This window comes from Diadema antillarum, unplaced genomic scaffold (genome assembly GCF_040938485.1).
Source record: "Diadema antillarum isolate AM-2024a unplaced genomic scaffold, OU_Dant_1.0 scf00000153, whole genome shotgun sequence".
Lineage (NCBI taxonomy): Eukaryota > Metazoa > Echinodermata > Echinoidea > Diadematoida > Diadematidae > Diadema > Diadema antillarum.
In genome coordinates, this window is record NW_027271042.1 from 824,355 (window position 1) to 847,943 (window position 23,589).

At 41.2% G+C, this 23,589-nt stretch overlaps 1 protein-coding gene across 8 annotated transcripts in view; it reads left to right on the forward strand.

The window, feature by feature from the left end:
* LOC139721979 (uncharacterized) overlaps positions 1-23,589 on the forward strand; it is a 175,460-nt gene that overhangs the window by 133,421 nt on the left and 18,450 nt on the right. For all 8 annotated transcript variants that reach the window (XM_071633302.1, XM_071633303.1, XM_071633301.1 and 5 more), the window contains 3 exons: positions 8,369-8,456; positions 9,410-9,604; positions 11,030-11,266. In XM_071633302.1, coding sequence (XP_071489403.1) covers positions 8,369-8,456; positions 9,410-9,604; positions 11,030-11,266 — 520 coding nt within the window. The remainder of the gene's footprint in view (positions 1-8,368; positions 8,457-9,409; positions 9,605-11,029; positions 11,267-23,589) is intronic.

A 23,589-nucleotide genomic window follows, 5' to 3' on the forward strand; every position in this document is an offset into this window, starting at 1 on the left:
CGAAGCCACAGTGACGCTTACGACTCTTGTTGCTAGGGAAACACCACAGATACAAATTCACATTCTGCCCTCAGACTCTGGCATGAACATATTACAGTACCTGTGGATTCCTTCATGAAGTGGGGGATAGGTGATGTGGGTTTTGGGGGCGGGGTGGGGAAGGGTTGAGAAGACTTGAAGAACAAATGAGATAAACCTATACAATAAGTATAACAGTTGCCACATGTTTTGAATGGAACCAGGCTTGCAATACAGTCACATTCTCATTTGCCCAGGGAAATTAAACATGGCTATTATCTACATGTAGTAAGATGGTGTTCTGGTAATCCCAAGTACAATACAACTGTACGTCAGTGACAAGTGGAGGAAATGTGCACCTTTTTTCAAAAAAATAACATTTTGTGAAATTCTCTCAATATTTTCTTTATATTAGTTTATGCATGAGACATCATACACTGTAGTAGTCTTCTCATCCAGCAGTCACTGCGCAGAAACTTCAAAAATTCATAACTTTTGTACGGATTGTCTGATTTTTCCTATACCTTCATCGATGTATTCTACTAATATTGCTGCATTTGCTCAGTCCACATGTATCATTAAGCTGGACTTGTCCTTTAAAGACCTTCTAGTGTTGGGAGAAAAAGAATAAAATAGCTTGTCAGTGAATATGCTTCCGAATCATGCAATCATTGGCAGTGTTTGACTCTACTAAAGATTCTCATGAGTAGTGACATTAGTACATTGTACATAGAGATCAGTGATAAAGCTGTACACAATTCATTATGGGGATTCTCAAATATATCCAAGTAGGGCCAGCCTTCCCACTGCATGGTATGCCCACATTACTGGGTCTTTAACCCATTGAAGGCAAGTCTGGAGTACACTGGGCCGGTGTCCATGAGAAATGAGTGTTGTAGCAGACTCAGCTTGTTCTCAATGGGTTAACCCAGTAGCCTAATCAAACTTCAGGAAGTTCATGTTTTGCAGTTTACCAGGAGAACAAACATTGTTGATATCAGCTGATTTGAAGTAGGAAAAGAGGAACAGATTGTCAGTGTGTGTATGCATGGTGTATGTGTGTGTACATGTTTAGTGTTTGTCATCACCTACAACTATGTGGTTTGTAGCATCAAGTGACAACATATGGTGTTGACACAAATCAACCAACACTTGAAATGTGTGGTTAAAGAATGAGTGTAGACATTGACATGCCTTGATCTGATGCAGGGATGGGGGTGGGGTGGGGTGGGGTGGGGGTGGGGTAGGGGTGGGGTGGGGTGGGGTAGACTGGGAACAGGAACCGGAGGCTGTGAGAGGCAAAGAGGAGATAGAGGGAGGATAGAGGACAGAGAGAGAAGGAACATGTCGGAAGAGAGATAATTAGGCAGGATCCAGGGCTGGGCAGAGAGATATAAGTTACTTTGGCACTGGGGAATGAAGACAAGAATTCATGGCACATTTCAGACATTTTGACGTGGAAATTAAATATTGTCTGACTTCTCAATTTTCTTTGCATATATTGACTTGGGCTTTGATTGATAGGAGAAACATTTTTTTTTCTAAATAGATGAACAAATTATGTGCATTGTTGTGTTTAGACCTTTAGATGAAAGAAAATGTTACGGGGAAATTTGTTTGTACTTGCAGTAGGAAAGAATCTTTTCTTAGCCTCTTCGACATCCAAATATGAGGTACATTGGATTTCAATAATAGGAGACTTGTACCCAATATGTTTGTGTGTCAATAAATGTCTTTAATGCCAGGTGTTGTGACTAGATCACTAGTTAAACATTTGTCCGTACAGTTACTAATTGATCATGTGACATCAATCATATGTCTCCCTCAGTGGTAAACATGGCACATCTCATCAAAGAATTCTACAGAGAGGAAACAAAAGGGCAATTATGTGTCTGCTCTTTGAAAACTCCAATTTGTTTTAAACTTCAGAAGTTGTAAAAAATAAAAGAAAGGAAGCTCAGTCTGCACTGCATGAAAAAGTTTCTGATTTGGTTTCATGGAGGTATATCATGGATTTAGTAAACTAGACCACACTGTATGGTAGATGCTTTAATGTGAGATTTAATACTCTTCCTTACCTGTATAAGGTCTGATGAAGGTAGACTAGTGAGTGGTCAGTAACCTAGTCAGGAAAGAGATCTCCGGTGACAAAAAAAAGAGAGGTAAATTAGAAAGAAGTTGAGAGAGGGAGAGACAGTGGGTGACAGTAGTGACAGTATCAGGCATTTCTGGCTGCACTGATAGGAAAAGGTATATACACATGTACTAACCTCTAACAGTCTCTCTCACCCCTTTCATCAAATGACATACATACAGTGAAGGAAGCAGAAAACCAGGCTTGTGAACATTACAAACCATGTGGCTAGCGTAAAAGGATTTCTACTGTTGCAGTTATTTTTCTTTTTCCCTTTGACATAGTGGGAAAGAATCGTGAAGATGTGGGCATTTTTTATTTTTAAGGTCTTTGTGTTTAAACAGGAAACAAGATTTTAGAATCTTCATTTTCATGGCAATGATTTCCCCTAGCCATGGTTGAGTTCACATTGCTGCATTGAAGACCAAACTTGGAGTCATATGCTCTTGTTTCATAGAAATTGGTCATGTTTTCTTTAGGATATTGTACTTCAATCTTGCTTTTGCATGTTACAGCATGGTGTACTTTGTTTCTTGGCTGAATCTCCTCTCAGCAGTGACGTACAATTTAAAACTGAACTCAAACTTGAAGCAGACTAGTCAGAAGAAGCAGTTTAATGAACCCCTCAGCTAAGTTCTTTTATACTATCATTATCTCATATTGCTATTAAAAGTAAGAAACATCAGGCATTTTATGACTATGATGGGGGGGGGGGGAACACTTTTAAAAATGAGACTAGAATTCATTGAGGTAGAGAGTTTCGTTTTGCTTCAGTTGTAGAGATATTTATTGGTTGGGTTCATGTAAGGCTTAAGCAGCTGTTGTGAAAGAATTGAAATCTTGAGTAGAGATAACATGTGAGGAAGAAGTCTTGATAGAGATATGTGATAGAGTGAAATCCTGGGAGCTCTGGAGACAGGAAATAGCTGTGTGAGACTGGAGTCCACACTCCTCACTCAAAGCTGCCTAAATCTTGACTTTCCTGGATCTACCTCGGTCCAAGGAGTTTGCTCTGCCTAAAAATATCCTCTTTGCTTGCTTAATGTTATTCTGTGAATCTTATTTGATTTGTGAGGCTAATTTGTGATGAAATGACGTGGCAGTGTATAAGTTTGTTGGCAGCCAAGAAGTGGCCCCCGTCCCGATTTCCTTTCAATGTATACTGGAGAGAGACCTAGGAAATGCCCTCTGTCAAGAAGAGCTTATGGGGAAAATATATCAAAGGGGTCTGAGGAACTTCATCAAAACTTGCATCATTATATCTTTGCGTTAGGTTCCAGTACTGTGATAAATGTGTCACTGAACTGGTTAGCACAGATTACGTCAAATGGAGATGGAATATGGATGAAGAAAAGTTGTTTGAATTCATTTCTAGACAGCTGTAAGAGCTGGCAAGGAGTTTGTAAATGTCACATAAGATGGTATCAGTAAGAAAAGGGCCTAGCTTACTCAGATGCCAAGGTTTCTATTCCTGGATTAGGCAAAGTCTTCCCTCCCATTCTCAGAGTACTAATATTGCCCTTTGGCTGGATACTAGAGATTCTAAAGGGATTATTGGTGCAGGGACAGGATCATTTCAAGATATTTTTCATTTTATTCAGTAGAGCTTCTCCTGGATGGAAATCCTTCTACCTGTTTTGAATGACAAAGAGCTTTGGCAATCCTCTTTTTATGAGCAAATATGATGTTTGATAACGTATACTGTATACACCGAATATTTTGCAAAGTTTTTATTTTTTTGAATTTTGCGAGTCAAGTGCTATTCGCGAATATAAAGACCCTTGGAAATACTGACTCTGATCCCGACGTGAATGTGACGCGCACACATACATTCCTCCTGTGCTTCATGATTGCAAATTCAACCACTCGCGAAATCATTGGGTAGTCCCAATTTGCAAAAATAAAAATAAACTCGCTAAATATATGGTGTAATGAAATCTACAGTAGGTGAAAGCAGCACCTTGGTCTAGAGAGGAGCCTTAGTTTATGAGGTAGTCAAGCAGCCAGGCGTGGCCTAATAGCTAGGAAGTTTGGGAGAACTAGTCTTATGTAGTCTGCACAGACAAATATTCTAACTCATATCATTAGATTGAGCCAGGTTTCAGTATTTTACTGTTGTAGACATGGGGGAAAAAACAGCAGAGTATAGGCTTTGCAAAGTTCAAGTTATCAATTTTACATTAAATTATGGCTGTGTCTCTTTCATTATTTGTGAGAACATTGTGTTGGCTAGGACATGGCAGGTGGCTGCCTATTTACAAGGCACAGTGTGATGTTGACCTGGATAGAGTGTTGGTTGGTAATAGTCAGTATCAAGAAACTTTGCAGTAGAGCTAACAGAGTAAGGCAGGTGACTTTCTTCCTTTGTGATTTGTTTTCTTTGTTTCCTTTCTTCTCTCTTGTGTTTCTTCAAAGATGTGTTGTTCTGTTTTGTTTTGTATTGAGGCTATGTGCATTCACCCTTAGTTCATTTCCCAGTGTGGTATTATTGACAAACTTATGTCTAATCAGGCAGTTTTTACTAGATGTTGAAATGCTCCTCAATATTGTAAGGATATATTTTGAACGGGCCTGTATGTCGTTGTGTTACTGCAGCCAACCTTAAAAATCCATATTATTTTCTGTACACAGTAACGGTGAATGAATTTTCTCAGTCACATCATTATCTTTTTACTCCATTCAAACTGGGATTCTTGAGTGCTTTGTAAACCAAATGGGTATAAATTCTACCCCCTTGATCTTGTTGTTGCCTTTTTATATTATCAATATAAGTTCCGGACAGCCATACTATCCTCTTCAGCCCCAAAATGTTTCTTTCAAAATGATTTTTTTTTTTCAAAATGCATTTTGCATGATATATGCATTGTTTCACAAATGTGTCGATATTTCTCCATAATGCATTTTGATAGTGAAAATGCATAAAGTTTCATAGTTACCAGCCATTACTAAAATCTGTACCAAATTGATTTTATGTATTGTTTCGTGTTTCTTAGTCATATTGAGGTTTCTTTGTCTTGACCTTTTAATTCTGAGCCTGCGAAGGTCATCTCATGCTTTTCTCATATTTCAAACAGAAGCTTGCACTGGTAGATACTTGAGATAGGGGGAGGGTCTATTATTGTATAATATAAAGAAGAGTTTTCCCCTCTTTGCAGCTCAGATTTTACATTTAATTGCAGAGACTCCATGTACCACCCAACTCCATCTACTCAGCCTCAAGCAAAGCTACACATATCATATAAAGAATAGAGATAACAAGCTTAGAAAAGCCCTTTTAGTATAGCTACAGGTTTGTAGCATAAAGCAGTGCGCACCATTCCCAACTCAAGTGGGTTCTCCTTCTAACATTGTTTGTTTTCGGCAGCCTGTGATCAAAGTACATAGTTTTTGACATGTGTCTTCAAGATACCTGATCATTGTTTGACTAGTATTAGCCACTGCTACCTCTTGATAACCCCATGTGTGCATAGCATGATAGCAGACACTTCTTTCATGTGCTTTATGGACTCTCCATACTGCCTTACATGTAAAACTCATGTAGAAGCCATGTTGAATCGATTCATTAGTAATGACTGTATTGGACCTGTGTTGCAGCGTGTTCTTGCTGTTAAGTTAGCTCCTTGGACTAAATGGCGATGTCTGGTTTTTCAGAAGAGTAGAGTCTGGAGAGATTTCTCTTTTCTCTTTCTCTACTCCAGGATCTACATCTGTGTACATGATATATGAGAGCTGATGGGTTCAGTTTCTGTCCTGGCTGTCTATAACTTGAAACAAACAACTGTGGGAAAACTGGCATATATCAGCCTCACTTAAATCTAATAAGAACAGATAAAAATAGTGTATAGAAGAGTGAGATGATGATGATGATATGATACCATCATAGTCATTATCATACTAATTGAGTATAATGCCCTCTAAGTATGTGATATCCCCTTTCTATTATCAAAGTGAGATAGAAAGGGGAAGAGAAAGAATAAAGTGCCCAGCTGTTATTTTTGATTCAGTTTCCCTTCCATTTGTGTAATTGTTCTCTGCACTAAATGTCACAGAGCATCGTGTCAAATACATATCATAAACACACAGAAACACACACAAAACTCAAACACATGCAGAGAAGTATGCACACACACAATACACATTAAGAGTTTTATTGCAAAAGGAGCTAACTCCACTCTTGTTCAGTTGAGATATTTGTTATTAAAGCTGCTAAAATACAAAGAAAATAATAAGAAAATACAATTTTTTTTTAACCATAACTTCTAGAATATTCCTTGTTATGTCACATCTGAGGTATTACTAGAAAGATTTAATTTTGCTCTATCTGATGATGGATTTACTTTGAAATGTTTGAAAATGTTGCTTAGCTCATTTTGCAATAAATTTCTTCACATATATGCCAAGCTTACTACTAAGTAATGCATTTGTGTGATTCTTCTCTATGAAAGCTTTGTCTGTGGCAGAGGAAAGTAATGTTAAACAGCAGTGGATGTGGTAAACTTGATTGAAGCTGCTTCTAATGAAACTTGTCTCAGTCCAGTGATAAGTGTAATGTTTTGTGTTTTCCTCCAGTGATGAGTGTATGTTTTGTGTTTTTCTCCAGTGATGAGTGTATGTTTTGTGTTTTCCTCCAGTGAAGAGTGTATGCTTGGTGTTTTCCTTCAGTGATGAGTGTATGTTTGGTGTTTTTCTCCAGTGATGAGTGTATGGTTGGTGTTTTCCTCCAGTGATGAGTGTATGGTTGGTGTTTTCCTCCAGTGATGAGTGTATGTTTGTGTTTTTCTCCAGTGATGAGTGTATGTTTGGTGTTTTTCTCCAGTGATGAGTGTATGGTTGGTGTTTTCCTCCAGTGATGAGTGTATGGTTGGTGTTTTCCTCCAGTGATGAGTGTATGTTTGGTGTTTTCCTCCAGTGATGAGTGTATGTTTTGTGTTTTTCTCCAGTGATGAGTGTATGGTTGGTGTTTTCCTCCAGTGATGAGTGTATGTTCGTGTTTTTCTCCAGTGATGAGTGTATGTTTGGTGTTTTCCTCCAGTGATGAGTGTATGTTTGGTGTTTTTCTCCAGTGATGAGTGTATGGTTGGTGTTTTCCTCCAGTGATGAGTGTATGGTTGGTGTTTTCCTCCAGTGATGAGTGTATGCTTGGTGTTTTTCTCCAGTGATGAGTGTATGTTTTGTGTTTTCCTCCAGTGATGAGTGTATGCTTGGTGTTTTCCTTCAATGATGAGTGTATGTTTGGTGTTTTTCTCCAGTGATGAGTGTATGGTTGGTGTTTTCCTCCAGTGATGAGTGTATGTTTGGTGTTTTCCTCCAGTGATGAGTGTTTGTTTTTGTGTTTTCCTCCAGTGATGAGTGTATGTTTGGTGTTTTCCTCCAGTGATGAGTGTATGCTTGGTGTTTTTCTCCAGTGATGAGTGTATGTTTTGTGTTTTCCTCCAGTGATGAGTGTATGCTTGGTGTTTTCCTTCAGTGATGAGTGTATGTTTGGTGTTTTTCTCCAGTGATGAGTGTATGGTTGGTGTTTTCCTCCAGTGATGAGTGTATGTTTGATGTTTTCCTCCAGTGATGAGTGTTTGTTTGGTGTTTTCCTCCAGTGATGAGTGTTTGTTTTTGTGTTTTCCTCCAGTGATGAGTGTATGGTTGGTGTTTTCCTCCAGTGATGAGTGTATGCTTGGTGTTTTCCTCCAGTGATGAGTGTATGTTTGGTGTTTTTCTCCAGTGATGAGTGTATGGTTGGTGTTTTCCTCCAGTGATGAGTGTATGTTTGGTGTTTTCCTCCAGTGATGAGTGTTTGTTTTTGTGTTTTCCTCCAGTGATGAGTGTATGGTTGGTGTTTTCCTCCAGTGATGAGTGTATGCTTGGTGTTTTTCTCCAGTGATGAGTGTATGTTTTGTGTTTTCCTCCAGTGATGAGTGTATGCTTGGTGTTTTCCTTCAGTGATGAGTGTATGTTTGGTGTTTTTCTCCAGTGATGAGTGTATGGTTGGTGTTTTCCTCCAGTGATGAGTGTATGTTTGATGTTTTCCTCCAGTGATGAGTGTTTGTTTTTGTGTTTTCCTCCAGTGATGAGTGTATGTTTGGTGTTTTCCTCCAGTGATGAGTGTATGTTTGGTGTTTTCCTCCAGTGATGAGTGTATGCTTGGTGTTGTCCTCCAGTGATGAGTGTATGGTTGGTGTTTTCCTCCAGTGATAAGTGTATGTTTGTGTTTTTCTCCTGCAGGAGGAGCTGATAGGGTCTTCCATCTACAGCTTTGTCCATGTTGGAGACCACCATCCTTTTATCAAGTGCCTCTTACCATCCACTACACGTAAGTTCTTCAGCCAGGAAATCATTTCTAGAAAATACAGTCTGTAACTAACATGTTTTAGTTTTACTTTCATTCTGCCAGGAGGGAAGGTTTACAGCACAAAAGTTTCAGTAGATACAGAAATTGACTGTAAGGCAAACCTTTACAATAGACAAATCAACATTTTTGTTTTCTTACATCAATGCCAACTTACAATTGTACAAACCTGCATTCCCAAAGCTTTGTCTTCTGCCATTTTGGGCATGGTCTGTACATAGAGATAATTTTGATTTTCAAATTGATGATTCATGTTCATTGCGTGGATTTTAAGAAATTATATTGAAATGCAGGCTCTTGGATGAATTGTTCTTATTTCCCAAACCAAGTGGGTTGTGACTTGGACTCATTGCTGATAATCATTTACCATAATGGCATGGTAGGATTAGTAGCCTATTCAGACTTAATTGTATACAGTCTAGTGTTCATACTCACAGTGTCTACATCAACCCTCAGGCAGGGATGTAACTGGAAGACTTGCATGGGTGGTGTGTATGGAAGGTTGGCTTAGAAAGGGTCATTACATCAGTAGCAATGGTCAGACAGGGAAAAGGTCAGCCTTACTTTGGTGGCTAGTGCCATACCAGGCTTGACCAAGCAATGCAGGCCATGTATTGGGTCAGTGGTACAGTGATACAACAGTTTGCAATACGGCAAACAACTAACATGGGTGGAATGTTGATGGAAGAATCATCATGATATACTGTTCCACCAGTCATTCACTTTTAATCGAAAATGAGTTTAAGGTTTATGTAATGCACAACGTTAGTCTGTAGGATCCCTCATTTGACTTTACTTTATGTCTACATATATACATGTCAATCCCCTTTTTTATTGCATTGTGCGAATCATTTTTATTAAAAATATGTTCTTCAATAGTTCTTATCATGTCATGGTGTTGTATGATCTTGTTGCAGCTACATCAAGTATCTGGCCCCAGGATGCTGGCAACACCCTTCAGTGTGGCCGCAACAGATCCTTCAAGTGTCGCATGCGAGTCAAGCCAGAAAATGAGGACACGCCAAGTAAAGAGTGTTATAACACCATGATGTGCTCTGCTATCCTGAAACCAGCCATTAACAAAGAAAGCAACACCTCCAACAATGATGCAGGTTAGTTGCTATGGTAACTGCCTCCTACAGTACATGATTTTGGTGACCTTATGATGTGTTTTGTAAACTGAGAGTGGAATGAAATAGTAGCATGGTTTGCTAGAATGTGTCCGTCATCTATTGGTGTGGACTGTGATTGCTTTGTAGTTTCCTTGCTGATATCAAAGTCAGCCATTTTTCAGAATATTCTTACATTGGACTACAGATTTGGATTAGAAAGTCCAATCATAAATTGTTGGCATACTTTGGTTTTAATTCATTTTAGCAGTTGGTTGAATTGTAATGTATAATGTTTCCTCTGACAATCTCTGACATGTAAAAGTGCAAAAGGAGTGATCTGTAGCATATTGGGTGATGTTATGTAAAATGATGTCATCTCTATCCTCTAGATTATTAGAATGAAAGGTCACTGTAGTTCCTGCTTGGATCTTTAGCACTGCATTGTGGATTCCCTCACAGATGTTTTGTTTTTTGTCCCCGCCGAACGAGTTCGAGCAGGGGACTATGAAACGGGCTCCGTACGTGTGTGTGTCCGTGTGTCCGTCCGTGTGTCCGTACGTCCGTCCGTCCGTGTGTGCGTCCGTGTGTGATCAAAATCTTCAATTTGCTACTTCTCTGTCATTTATGAGCCAATTTTGATTCTGTTTGCTTCATATGATAGCACTACATGGGAGCTTTGAAACTTCTACACAGAATTTCAGTCGTGACCTTTGACCTTGACCTTTGACCTAATTGTACATTTTGCTACAAAATGCTACTCCTTCGCCATTTCTAACCCGATTTCGATTCCGTTTGCTTTATGTGATGGCACTAGGTGAGGGCTTCAAAACTTCTACACAGAATTTTGACCTTTGCCTTCTTTGACCTTTGACCTTGATTTTTGACCTGTATTGTACATTGGCTACAAAATGCTACTCCGCCATTTCTAACCCGATTTCGATTCCGTTTGCTTTATGTGATGGCACTAGGTGAGGGCTTCAAAACTTTACACAGAATTTTGACCTTTGCCTTCTTTGACCTTTGACCTTGATTTTTGACCTGTATTGTACATTGGCTACAAAATGCTACTCCTTCGCCATTTCTAACCCGATTTCGATTCCGTTTGCTTTATGTGATGGCACTATGGAAGGTGAGGGCTTCAAAACTTTTACACAGAATTTTGACCTTTGACTTCTTTGACCTTTGACCTTGATTTTTTATCTATATTGCACATTTTGCTACAAAATGCTACTTCCGGCGGGGACATATATTACGCACCGCGTGATTTCTACTTTTCCTTGTTGTTTTGTGTGTTTGTTTTTATTTTTGAAGCTCACCTTTCACAGAATAAAACTGGGTGTTTTGAAAACAAGTGCTATAGTGCATGTAATTGCAGGTATTATGAGTACCAATATATAATTTTGTTTAATCCTTCATGCTTTACAGAGAGCACAGTTCACCTTTTCTGCATCGCTCGACGGGCATCGCCAGAGGAGCATAGCGCCATCACAGAAAACGTGGAAGAGTTTACCACTAAACTGAGCCAAGACTACGTCATCAAGTCAGCGGACATGTCACGAGTCAAGGCCCCTTGCTACACGTCTGATGACCTGGTTGGCCAGACCATCTTCAAATTTTGCCATGGTGGCTTTCGTAGCGAGCTCAAGAAACACATTGATGAAGGTAAGAATAGAGTCGTTTACTTCAAACAGTTTCCCTGTGAACAGAGGTTTGTAGCAGCTTTGATTATTATGCCAAAATGCTGTGTCTTTCCAGTGAAACATTTCCTAACACAGAGGAACATTATTTCCTTTGCATTCTGCTTGTCTTTTCAGTAGATGCTCACTGCAATGAAAATAAAGCAATGATAATGATATTATTGATGATAAAAGTAATGATGATTATAATGAAATAAGTCATATTTAACACATATGTTCTGTATTACACATTTAATTTACGAACTTCCTCTCTTGCAATTTTCATGTTTACATTGTGTTATGTGACCAGTCAAATTTGTACGAAGCATATATCGTAAAATTTGTCATGCAGTCATAATAGCACAGTCCACAACTTAAACTGGCCTTTTTTTTGTAGTTATTTTGTAGATACAATAATATACATCCAAGGAGGTTCGAGAAATGGAATCACAACAGTCTTATTCGCTTTGATCCCATGCTCGAAGCTGCCACTCAAAAATATTTGAAGTATGTGTCAAACTGGATCTGCCGCTCAGATGCGAAGACAATTGACTCGTGTCCATTGCATAATCACCAGCCACTTTCCAAGGAAGATATTTCTTTGTGATGGTAATTACTTTTCGCTATCCCTACTTACAAACGATGGGCAGTAGACAATGGTAGAGGCACAGGTAGGCAAAGGTAAATTGCTCAAATATTGCTGAAATAGATATCAAAATTACTCGACTGTACGTGTCTGTATGCTAATCTGACATATTAATTTATAAAGAACTATACTTGAAGATGATACCATATTAGTTTCATTTGGCGGAAATACGGAGAAAAGTGATAAAACCGGCTTTCCATGAGGGTAAAATTTCAAACACTTTCACAAAATACAGCTCAGATTTACACTTTTACACATGTTTTCGAACGGAATTGACTTTTGTTTTATATGCTTTATCATTAGGTGAAATTTCATTGCATTTGATATATAAACGAGCAGCATATACCCCATATTATGTTAGCGTTAAAAATGAATCTTCAGACTGCTCAGAAAAATGGCGGCTTTAAGCATCGAACATCAAAGGCACAAATGCACCTGTGGAATTCTTTTGTCCATCCGTATCTCGCACCCCCTCACACGCCTTACCTCGCCAAGAATTATTGGGAGTTCAGACTCACGGTATGTGGCTAAGTTTAGGTCTGTTAGCTCGCCACTACCGAGGTGAGGGTCGAGTTAACAAATAAACCACCGAAAAAAAGAGAGAATAATTTAGAAAATGAATTAGTTAAATACAGTCAAATAAAACAGTTTGAGGAAATTAATTTGGGATCACAATAATCAACTTTATTCACCCGCCACCCAGGCGTGAAATATCAATGACAGACAGGTTGGTATAAATTATTTAACAAAATGTGATCATTTCAATACAATAACCAAACGGCAGCTTATCAATTCTCACACACATCACACTCTCAAACACACTGACCTTTTAGTTGTTTCTATTCGGGGAAGGGATAGGGAAAGTTAGTGGGGAAATGAAGTTAATATGTGTGGCCACTTACTTATTATTTTTGTTTGACGCGAGTGTCCGAATGTCCGAAGAAATGTGCACACAAAACATAAACGCGAAAGTCCTCCTTTGACGACACGGGTGACGGCAGGGATGGGGTGTCTCGACTCCGGGGATGGTGCGTCTACTGCAGGGATGGGGCGTCTCCAGGGATGGGGCGGCTCTGGGAGTGGGGCATCTCAGGAACAAGGCATCTGTTCGGCTGGATCTCCTCTGCTCGTTGTGCAAAGGTTTAACACGGGCATTGCCGATTGGGGTTCTTGTTCTTTGAAGAGATGTCTTAAATTGATGAAGGCGTGGAGTTTTGATGAAATAGTCCCGTGGACAAGACTGGTATTATTTTGTTGTTCCGAATGAAATTACTGGCGTTCACAACAGTCCGATTTTCGTTGCTTAGGTTTCGAACGAAGTTACTGATGTTGATAATTACAAGTTCAATTTCCAGTCAAAACTTGGACTATATTTCAAAGATGTGCAGCTTCGGAAAAATTAGTAAGTTACAGATGAATAGTGGAGATGAACGGGAACTGGAATACGGGAGCCGAGATAGGGTTGGAGTTGGGGCTGGGACTGGGACTTCGGCCGGGGCGGCTCTGGGACTGGTCTCTCTGCTTCTCGACTCGACTCGACTCCACACTACTGACTCCACTTCCTCCACTCAGGATTTGGGGTAAAGGCTGGGGATATATAGGTCATTACACATTCATTAACACACCCACTAAGACATCTCACTTCACGCCCACATCACTCCTCATCTTAATCTTACTCTTTATATTTCTATCCCATAATGATTACTTTTTTGGGGAGGTCCTGAGATTAGCTAAAATGATTGTCATCTTGGATAAGTCATCTCATTGGTCCTAAGTATCATGATCCGCCTACAAGGGATGACAGATTAATACAAGAAATGTTCCAGGAATTAACCAAGTTGTCTTGGACATTTAAACCACGAGTCATTAGGGGGCTCCATTGGGATAGTGGTCAAGACAGATGTGTGGCAGGTTGGGAGACAGTCGACGCCAACACCACTCAATATAACACAAAAATCTGGCGGAAGTTTCCTCTCGGAGTTTGGGATAATTTATCTAAATATCAACACTTTGGGCTTTCAACATTGCCGCTTGCATCCGGACGGTGGATGACTCACAATGACTCTTTCTGGCTAATGTTATGATCACTCCGGCCAGTCCATCTGAGCTGCCTGTCTATAAATCAAAAGGGTCTTTGTTTTGGGGAGTTACGTATAAAAAGGGCAATGACTGTCGAGGGTCAAGAACCTGCTGGCAGAAACTTTACCCTTGCGCTAACAGAATTGGGGAACTAGTCTACAAATTCAGACACAAGAGGGGGTATATGTCTGTCGCCTTACACCTTCCCTCCTGCCAGCTGAATGGCGTCCTCGACATTCGAGAACTTATTAACTAACTGGTTCATTTTGATCCCATTTTTTTTTTGTACACCACTATATCCTACGACCTATTCATCAACATTCACTAAACAACATTGAACACATACTTGAACAAGAATAGTAGTTACAATGTACTTCATACGCCTGTGCTTAAACTATCATAACCATGTCTTACACTATACCTTGTCTGACGCTAACAATCTTGTGATAAATCCGATGAAATAAATTCGTCTTCGGCACTAATAACTCAATGGCCGAACTCTTATTCAATTCGGTTAACTCTTGTGATTGGCATGTATCGAGTGTCTTCACCTAAAGCACAACCTTTCTTTCCATAATCATGAACTTAAGAAAATATTAAAACTCATTAAATAATGCATAAACACTTGCAAATATCACACTCGACTGTTCCACGGAGGGACTAGAATGCGATGTAGAAAAAATAATAATAACTCCAACAACTAGAATACGCATTTCTAAGGTATGTGAAGTCGAAACATAATTAAATGTGGCATTGATGAATAATCAACAGACACAAATTTATATGCGACCAAGGTTTTTTTTTTTTTTTTTGAATGACAACAGCATCACTATTTGCAGCCATCTAAACTCTTTTGGTAGCATGAAGGTGGTGTCCACCAAAAAATCACCAGCAACACTAATAAAAATCAGATCAACCTATGTACATATTGAGGTAATTTACCATCAAAACAAACGTAAAATAATTCTATCAAATTATCCTACACTACCGCGCAATCACTTCCTGAAAATGTGTATATACATGTAAGCATCTGAACATTGTTTAGACACAAATTTCTTCTTTCATCTTATCATAAAACAAAATAATGCAAGCATTGACTATCTTCATCTTAAAATAGCTTGCATTCCAAGTGATTATCATTTAAATCAAAAGCATTCAACTGTGTGCAGTGTCTCATACACTTGTACTAATGTTATTCTACCTCATTCCTATACACGAAATAAGCTACAATTTGCGTCATTAAAATGACAGCATCTTCATCAGACATACAGTAAGTCATACCTGACCTAGGCACATTGCCCATAAAGCGATGCATCTATCAATATGCACTTAAACAAATACATCAAAATCAAACTGGATTCAGAGGAGAATCAAATCAAAGAGGTAAACTTTACTTATTCGTCTTTTCTACACATCTGCTCCTGAAATTGGGTCATCCTATCTTTCGGTTTCATTTCCCAAAATGATACTGATGCCCTTCCACTGTCTGCATATTGCATGACCTATGACCAGCCCTCATCTGCAAGGAATTGTCTGCCGAAAAGCTCGATTTCTTTTTTTTTTCATTTCGGAGCTCATGGTAATGCCTGAACTCAAATCCTTACAAATTCCTAAAGTAACTCATAATGTACTTTAACCATACATATCAATGAATACATCAATATCACACATAATACGGGATTCCAACAGAATCATACCGCAAGCCTTATGGCCATACTTAATAACGGTATCTATAATCACGACGCTCCTCCTGCAATTTGGCAATCCTATCTTTTGGTTTCACTTTCCAAAATGATGCTGATGCCTTAGATGCACGAACACTTTCTGTAAACTGCTGTTTTGCTCTTGGAAAACATGACAGCACAACAACAGACACAAGCACTCCAACACTCACTAGAATCTCGGTCAGTGAAAACAACAAAAATACAATCTTCACCAACATCAACACAACCAACCCAAACAGAATGAAACAACCTGTCTCACTTTCTAAAATTGGTTGTACAATTTGACTCTGGTAATACACAAGCCTGTCAGGTGGATGCGGACACCTTCTTGACCTTCTCGGCTGAAAGTCTTCCTCATTAACAGAGGCGGTCTCTAATTGCTCACCTGGGGAAAGGGGAGGAGGGACCCAGGGTTCCTCATTATCACCCTCTGGTGGGGACTCATAGGGTAGGGGCACATCATTCGGGGGTACATCATTTGAGGGTTCAGGGGTCCGGGGCACCTGATTCACATCAGCAAACGGGAGGTTCCATGCACTCACACTATTCTCATCAATGTCATCAATCATGCGTTCATCATGTTCAAGTTCATGAACACGTTCAAGATTGGGGGAATACCTCTTGGGGTGATTACATTTCGTGGCCGTGGGAGATGGGGGATGGGGAGGGGCACCCTTGGGAAGGAAATTGCAAGGGAGAAGTAGATTGCGATGAAGAGTTTTGGTCTTCCCACCACCTACTTCTGGGCGTACCATATACACGGGTATGTCTACATTTGGCTGTTTAACGACTACGTGGGGGACCCTACCCCATTTGTCACCAAGCTTGTTCTTGCCTTTTACGCCAACATTTCTGATTAGAACTCGGTCTCCGACTTGGATTTTATTATCCTTCAGTTTTCTATCGTATAAGGCCTTATTCCTAACACCGGCTTGATCATCGCGCTCGGAGACTAGTTGGTACGCGTAATCTAGTCTCTCGCGCAGACTCGAGACATAATCGGGGGCATTATGTGACTGATTATCTCGTACATCTAAGCCTAAGTACATGTCAATGGGGAGGCGGGGATGTCTCCCAAACATGAGATAAAAGGGAGAAAACCCAGTGACGTCATGTTTGGTACAGTTGTATGCATGGATCATGGGAGCTACATGTGACTTCCAGTCACTTTTCTTGTCCTCCGTTAATGTCCCAAGCATACTCAGCAGTGTCCGATTCATTCGTTCGCAACTACCATTTCCCTGGGGGTGGTATGGAGTGGTTCTCGATTTCTGGATTCCAACCAGTTTGCACAAATTGTGAATTACATCCGACTCAAAATTTCGTCCCTGGTCAGAATGCAGGCGTTCAGGGAAACCATAATGTACCAAAAAGTTATCAAAAAGGGCCTTTGCAGTGGTATTTGCAGTCTGATTGCGGGTTGGGACGGCAACGGAATAGCGGGTGAAGTGATCAGTTATTACTAATATGTTACTATACCCTCCTTTGGACTCTTCCAGTGTCAAAAAGTCCATGCAAACGAGTTCGAGGGGCCGCGTGGTTTTGATATTGACCATGGGGGCAGTGTTACGTGAGTTTAGGACGCCCTTCCTCCTGACACATCGACCACATGTTATGATGTACTGTTTCACATCACGACCTAGGTGGGGCCAGTAAAACCTACTTCGGACGAGATCAGTAGTTCTCTCTACTCCAAGGTGGCCCATTTCGTCATGTAGGGGCTCTATAGCTAACCAGCGAAATTTACGGGGGAGAACTAACTGAAACAACTCTTTCCCTTCGACCACTCTCCTTCGATACAACACACCCTCTCTCAAAACTAATCTGTCCCATTCACGCAGCAACATGTTTACTTCTTGGGATTCTTTCTTACGAATCCTAATTGGGGGGCAAACTCCACTAGCTATGTAATTAATTACTTTACTAATTACAGGGTCTTCCCTCTGTTCCTGGGCCCAGTTTGGTGGCTCACTGGGGAACTTGGGCTCATTGAAATTACTCAGTTCATGGGACGCTTCGCCAGTGCAAGTACTGCCCTGGTGTACAAGTTCAACGAAGGGGCTATTCTCTACATCTACATGCAGCGCATAGTCTATTACAGCCTGTACTGTGTCCTTACCGATAGGGGCTTCCCCGCTAATTGGAGGGGTGGGGTCGGGTGACTCAGACAGAGGTCGGCGGGAGAGGGCATCTGCATCTACGTTCATTCGGCCGGAGCGATATGCTATGGTTAAATCATAATTTCCAAGAGCTGCTAGCCAACGGTGCCCAGCAGCATCCAGCTTGGCAGTGGTGAGGACGTACGTGAGGGGATTATTATCAGTGACAACATGGACTTTATTTCCATACAAGAAGTCGTGAAATTTCTCTGTCACAGCCCATTTAAGAGCCAAAAACTCTAACTTATGGGCAGGGCAATTTCGTTCGCTGGAATTGAGTGTCCGGCTACCATAGGCAATTACCCTCTCTCTGCCTTCCTCGTCTACTTGGTATAGGGCTGCACCTAAACCTTGTGTACTGGCATCCGTATGCAGAATGAATGGTTTAGAGAAATCTGCATACTGAAGCACAGGGGGGCTAGTCAAGTGGTCCTTAATTTGCTGAAAAGCATCACTATGCCTCTTGCTCCAGACCCACGGTGGTGCTACGGGGGGACGGGAGAATTTGGTCTTGCCCCTTCTGCGCTTGGGGCCTCCGAGAAGTTCGTGCAAAGGACTAGCTATTTTCGAGAGATTTGGGATGAATTTGCGATAATAGCTAGCTAGGCCGAGGAAAGATCGCAGTTCCTTTACGTTTTGTGGGGTAGGCCAATTTCGAACTGACTCAGTTTTGTCGGGATCGGTTTCAATTCCCTCAGCCGAGAGAATGTGTCCGAGGTATTTTACTCGGGTCTGGAGAAGCTTACATTTTGATGCTTTTAGCTTGAAACCGTGCTCAGCAAGACGTTGTATTACAGCTTCTAGTCTAGATACATGCTCCTCAACTGTCTTACCAAACACGATTATGTCATCTAGGTAGACGACGCAGGAGGTGTGATTGAGGTCCCCCAAACACTTTTCCATGGCGCGCTGAAATGTGCTTGGCGCATTGCACAAGCCAAACGGCATCCGATTACACTCCCACAATCCCAAAGGAGGGGGTAAGACAAATGCTGTTTTGTGTTTGTCTTTTTCGGCTATTTCTAGCTGCCAATACCCGGATTTGAGATCCAGTGAGCTAAACCACTTTGCTCCCTGCATCATTTGCAATGTCTCATCAATCCGTGGTAAGGCATACGAGTCTCGAATTGTCTTTCCATTTAGTTTCCGAAAGTCTATACAAAATCTGAGTGAGCCATCCTTTTTCCTTACAAGAACCACGGGGCTGGCGTAAGGGGAAAAGGACTCTCGGATGACATTTGCCTTGTGCATTGATTGGAGGTGTTCTCGTACCTCGGCATACATCGAGGGGGGTATGCGTCGGTATCTCTCTCTGAAAGGTTGGGAATCAGTGAGAGGGATTGTATGCTCAATTATGTTGCTATGGCCTAAATCAATGTCTGACTGGCTGAATGCATGTGGGTAATTGCTAATTACTCGCGTGACACGTTCAACATCTTCGGGTGATGCAGGGGAGTTAGAGAAATCTAGCCCTTCTACAATCCCATCCCTACTTCCTACGTCCTGACCATTTATAGACTGCGAATTGACATTAATTGTACCCTCTACATCACACAAATACATTTCACCTAGTATCATGTTGCGATAAATCCACACAGGACTGTCTGACTGGTTTTGTACCAAGACTGGGACCCTTCCAGCCTTTTGGTTTTCTTTGGTTATCCTGATAACATTCTGATCAACTTGAACACCGAGCGGTAGTCTATTTGGTGTCCTAGACTCTACTATTACGTCATAAGCTCTGCCTGCAGCTGGGAGAGGGGCTTCCCCATCTAGAATTACGGCCTGTTTGGGAGGAACCCTAACTGCGCGCTTGGCTGCACTCCTAACTATCCCTATTTTACCTTTTGGGTTCACACCTACAGGTAACTGCATGCACTGGTACACTAACTGCCACACATGGTCAGTTTGTTGATCTGTCACAAAGTTTTCCCCAAACATCAACACACCTCGTTCAACACAAATTTGAATCACATTCGTACCTACACACAAAGGGACTTTCCTGTTGTATGGGGTATCTTGCACAATCAAAACTGGGGCATCTATGTCAAAATCAGGGCTTGGGAGAGAACCAGGGAGACGAATTGAAAGTTCAACATAACCTAAGTACGGAACAGGTTGACCATTTGCACCCTCAACTCGAAGAAAATCATCAAGACTGCGTAGTGGGACTCTGGGGAAATGTGACTCATAGAACGATTTTGACAAGGTAGTTATTTGTGATCCAGTATCTAGAAGACATTTACACCTATTTCCATTAATGATAGCGACTGCCTCATTAGCTGTACCTACCATTTTGTCTACGATTTGTTTAGGGGGGCCCTGTGTGGTTGCCTTGTGAGTACCAACATGGCCTACTGCCCGCCCCGTGGCAGAGGCCCGTTCCTGTTTAAAGGGTAGTTAGAGTTTGCCGGTTGAGACATTAGGGGAGGGATGGATTCCATAGGTGGAGCAAAGGAGGGGTGGGGGTGGGGTGGCTGAAATTGGGGTCTCCTTCTCGGGGCATTACATTCCCGAGCATAGTGGCCAAGACGCCCACAATTATAGCAGGGTCCATTTGGGGCACGGGGGCGCATTGATTGCAATTGGGATCCATGACTAGCTAATTCCATTTCTTGTAATTTCTCCCGGAGTTCCCCGATTTCCTTTTCTAACTCAGGGCGGTTTTCTTTTGGCCTTTGAGCTTGGGTGGCATGGGCACCTACTCTGGGGCGGGGGTGTTGGGGGGTAGAGTGGAAGTTACAGAAGTCTTGTGCCTCCTGTTCGACCAATCTGGACGCTCTAACAAGTTCATCAAAGGATTTCACAGCATCATACTTGTGGCGGATGGCCTGTTTTATCGCCTCATTTGATAACCCCTTCCAAAAAACTACACGCAAGGTTTCATCCTTAGCAGAAGGCGACAGGCCACCCCTCTGTTCCGCTTTGTCTACTGCAAGTTGTAACCGTGCACTGTATGCAGTGACGTTTTCCCCTGGGTTCTGTTTTGTGGAGTAGAGCTGTTGGAGTAGTACAGCTCCAGACTCTACTGTCCCATAAAAGCCGTCTAACTTATGAACAATTTCTTCCACCTTTGCATCCACCCCCATATTCAATATTAATTGGCCTGCCTCTCCTCTTAGGGAGCGACGCACTAATCTAGCAAGAGAGGCAGGGCTGCATCCTTCTTCTAATTTGAGGCATTCAATTTCTTGCCTCCACACCTCGAAAGAGACTTCTCCCCCCTTAGGTTTGGACTCTCCCGAGAACAGGGATAGTTTCAGGGGACTCTGAATTATTGTTTGGGACTGGGACATAGGGTTACGTGGGGGCTCTGGATCGATTGGGACTTCAACTTTAAGTACTAGGTGGGATTTGGGCACTCCCATCACTTCTAACTCATTGCCTTCCAATTCCTTACCATTTAATTTAGCCACCACCTCAGCTGCTACACTCTTGTTTGCAAACGCACAGTGGGCATTCCCAGTAGGCTCCCCAGTCAGGGAATCCTTCCCAAATACTATGCGAATTGCCTCACCTACAGTACCTAAATGAGTTTTCAATGTCTCCTCGGTAGTTCGGGGGTTAAGCTTACGGACTAGAATAACACAATCCCCTTGCAAAGCAGCCATAATGTCTAGACAACAAGACTACAAAAAAAAAATCAAAATATGACAACAGGCAAATAGATAATTATATTATCGCAATTAGCAAATGAAACCTACTCCCTCACTCACTCAAATCACCACAAGATACAAATAAATTCACAGACAAGTATGATGAAAAATCATCACCACGACACACAATGCCTGGAGTTCAGCAGGTAGTACGAATGGCACACTTCATTTCATAGCACGCCACAGCCATACAAATTGTTTCCCAAACAAAGTTATGCTGTCATGCCTTCCAAATGCTTATGCACTTCAGTACAATACAAAATTATACTGTCATGCGTCCTTAAATTTTGTAAAGCAACACGCAAACACAAAATCAAACTTCAGGTAATTAAAGTGAAAAAGCTGGAGAAATTTGATATTCAAATTAGGGCCGCGAAGTAGGAGCAGTCTGTTACTAAGAATAATATGCTGTTCACATATAAGATGATATTCTGTCAGCAATTTAATACTCCTCTGAATCCAGTGAAAAATATTGATAGCTTAAATTAAATAAGATTGTGAAGACACTAACATTAATGTTCTGATTGAAGCACTATGAAATGCTAAAAAAAATAAGCCAATTACAAATCGCAACTTCATTAAACATCAATCATAATTACCAAACAGAAACATTACCTATATCTCATGACTGGGTGATCAAAATAAAGCAAAATAACCGCTGGGTCTTTGGGGGAAATTTTGAATAAGAAAAAAAAAATTGGGGCTTCAAGGGTTTAAAATTCCTAAAACAAATTCAAAAGTAGAGCATCGTGCTGATGACGCACTGAAGGTCTGGAGTTCCGTCTCGCACCCCCTCACACGCCTTACCTCGCCAAGAATTATTGGGAGTTCAGACTCACGGTATGTGGCTAAGTTTAGGTCTGTTAGCTCGCCACTACCGAGGTGAGGGTCGAGTTAACAAATAAACCACCGAAAAAAAGAGAGAATAATTTAGAAAATGAATTAGTTAAATACAGTCAAATAAAACAGTTTGAGGAAATTAATTTGGGATCACAATAATCAACTTTATTCACCCGCCACCCAGGCGTGAAATATCAATGACAGACAGGTTGGTATAAATTATTTAACAAAATGTGATCATTTCAATACAATAACCAAACGGCAGCTTATCAATTCTCACACACATCACACTCTCAAACACACTGACCTTTTAGTTGTTTCTATTCGGGGAAGGGATAGGGAAAGTTAGTGGGGAAATGAAGTTAATATGTGTGGCCACTTACTTATTATTTTTGTTTGACGCGAGTGTCCGAATGTCCGAAGAAATGTGCACACAAAACATAAACGCGAAAGTCCTCCTTTGACGACACGGGTGACGGCAGGGATGGGGTGTCTCGACTCCGGGGATGGTGCGTCTACTGCAGGGATGGGGCGTCTCCAGGGATGGGGCGGCTCTGGGAGTGGGGCATCTCAGGAACAAGGCATCTGTTCGGCTGGATCTCCTCTGCTCGTTGTGCAAAGGTTTAACACGGGCATTGCCGATTGGGGTTCTTGTTCTTTGAAGAGATGTCTTAAATTGATGAAGGCGTGGAGTTTTGATGAAATAGTCCCGTGGACAAGACTGGTATTATTTTGTTGTTCCGAATGAAATTACTGGCGTTCACAACAGTCCGATTTTCGTTGCTTAGGTTTCGAACGAAGTTACTGATGTTGATAATTACAAGTTCAATTTCCAGTCAAAACTTGGACTATATTTCAAAGATGTGCAGCTTCGGAAAAATTAGTAAGTTACAGATGAATAGTGGAGATGAACGGGAACTGGAATACGGGAGCCGAGATAGGGTTGGAGTTGGGGCTGGGACTGGGACTTCGGCCGGGGCGGCTCTGGGACTGGTCTCTCTGCTTCTCGACTCGACTCGACTCCACACTACTGACTCCACTTCCTCCACTCAGGATTTGGGGTAAAGGCTGGGGATATATAGGTCATTACACATTCATTAACACACCCACTAAGACATCTCACTTCACGCCCACATCACTCCTCATCTTAATCTTACTCTTTATATTTCTATCCCATAATGATTACTTTTTTGGGGAGGTCCTGA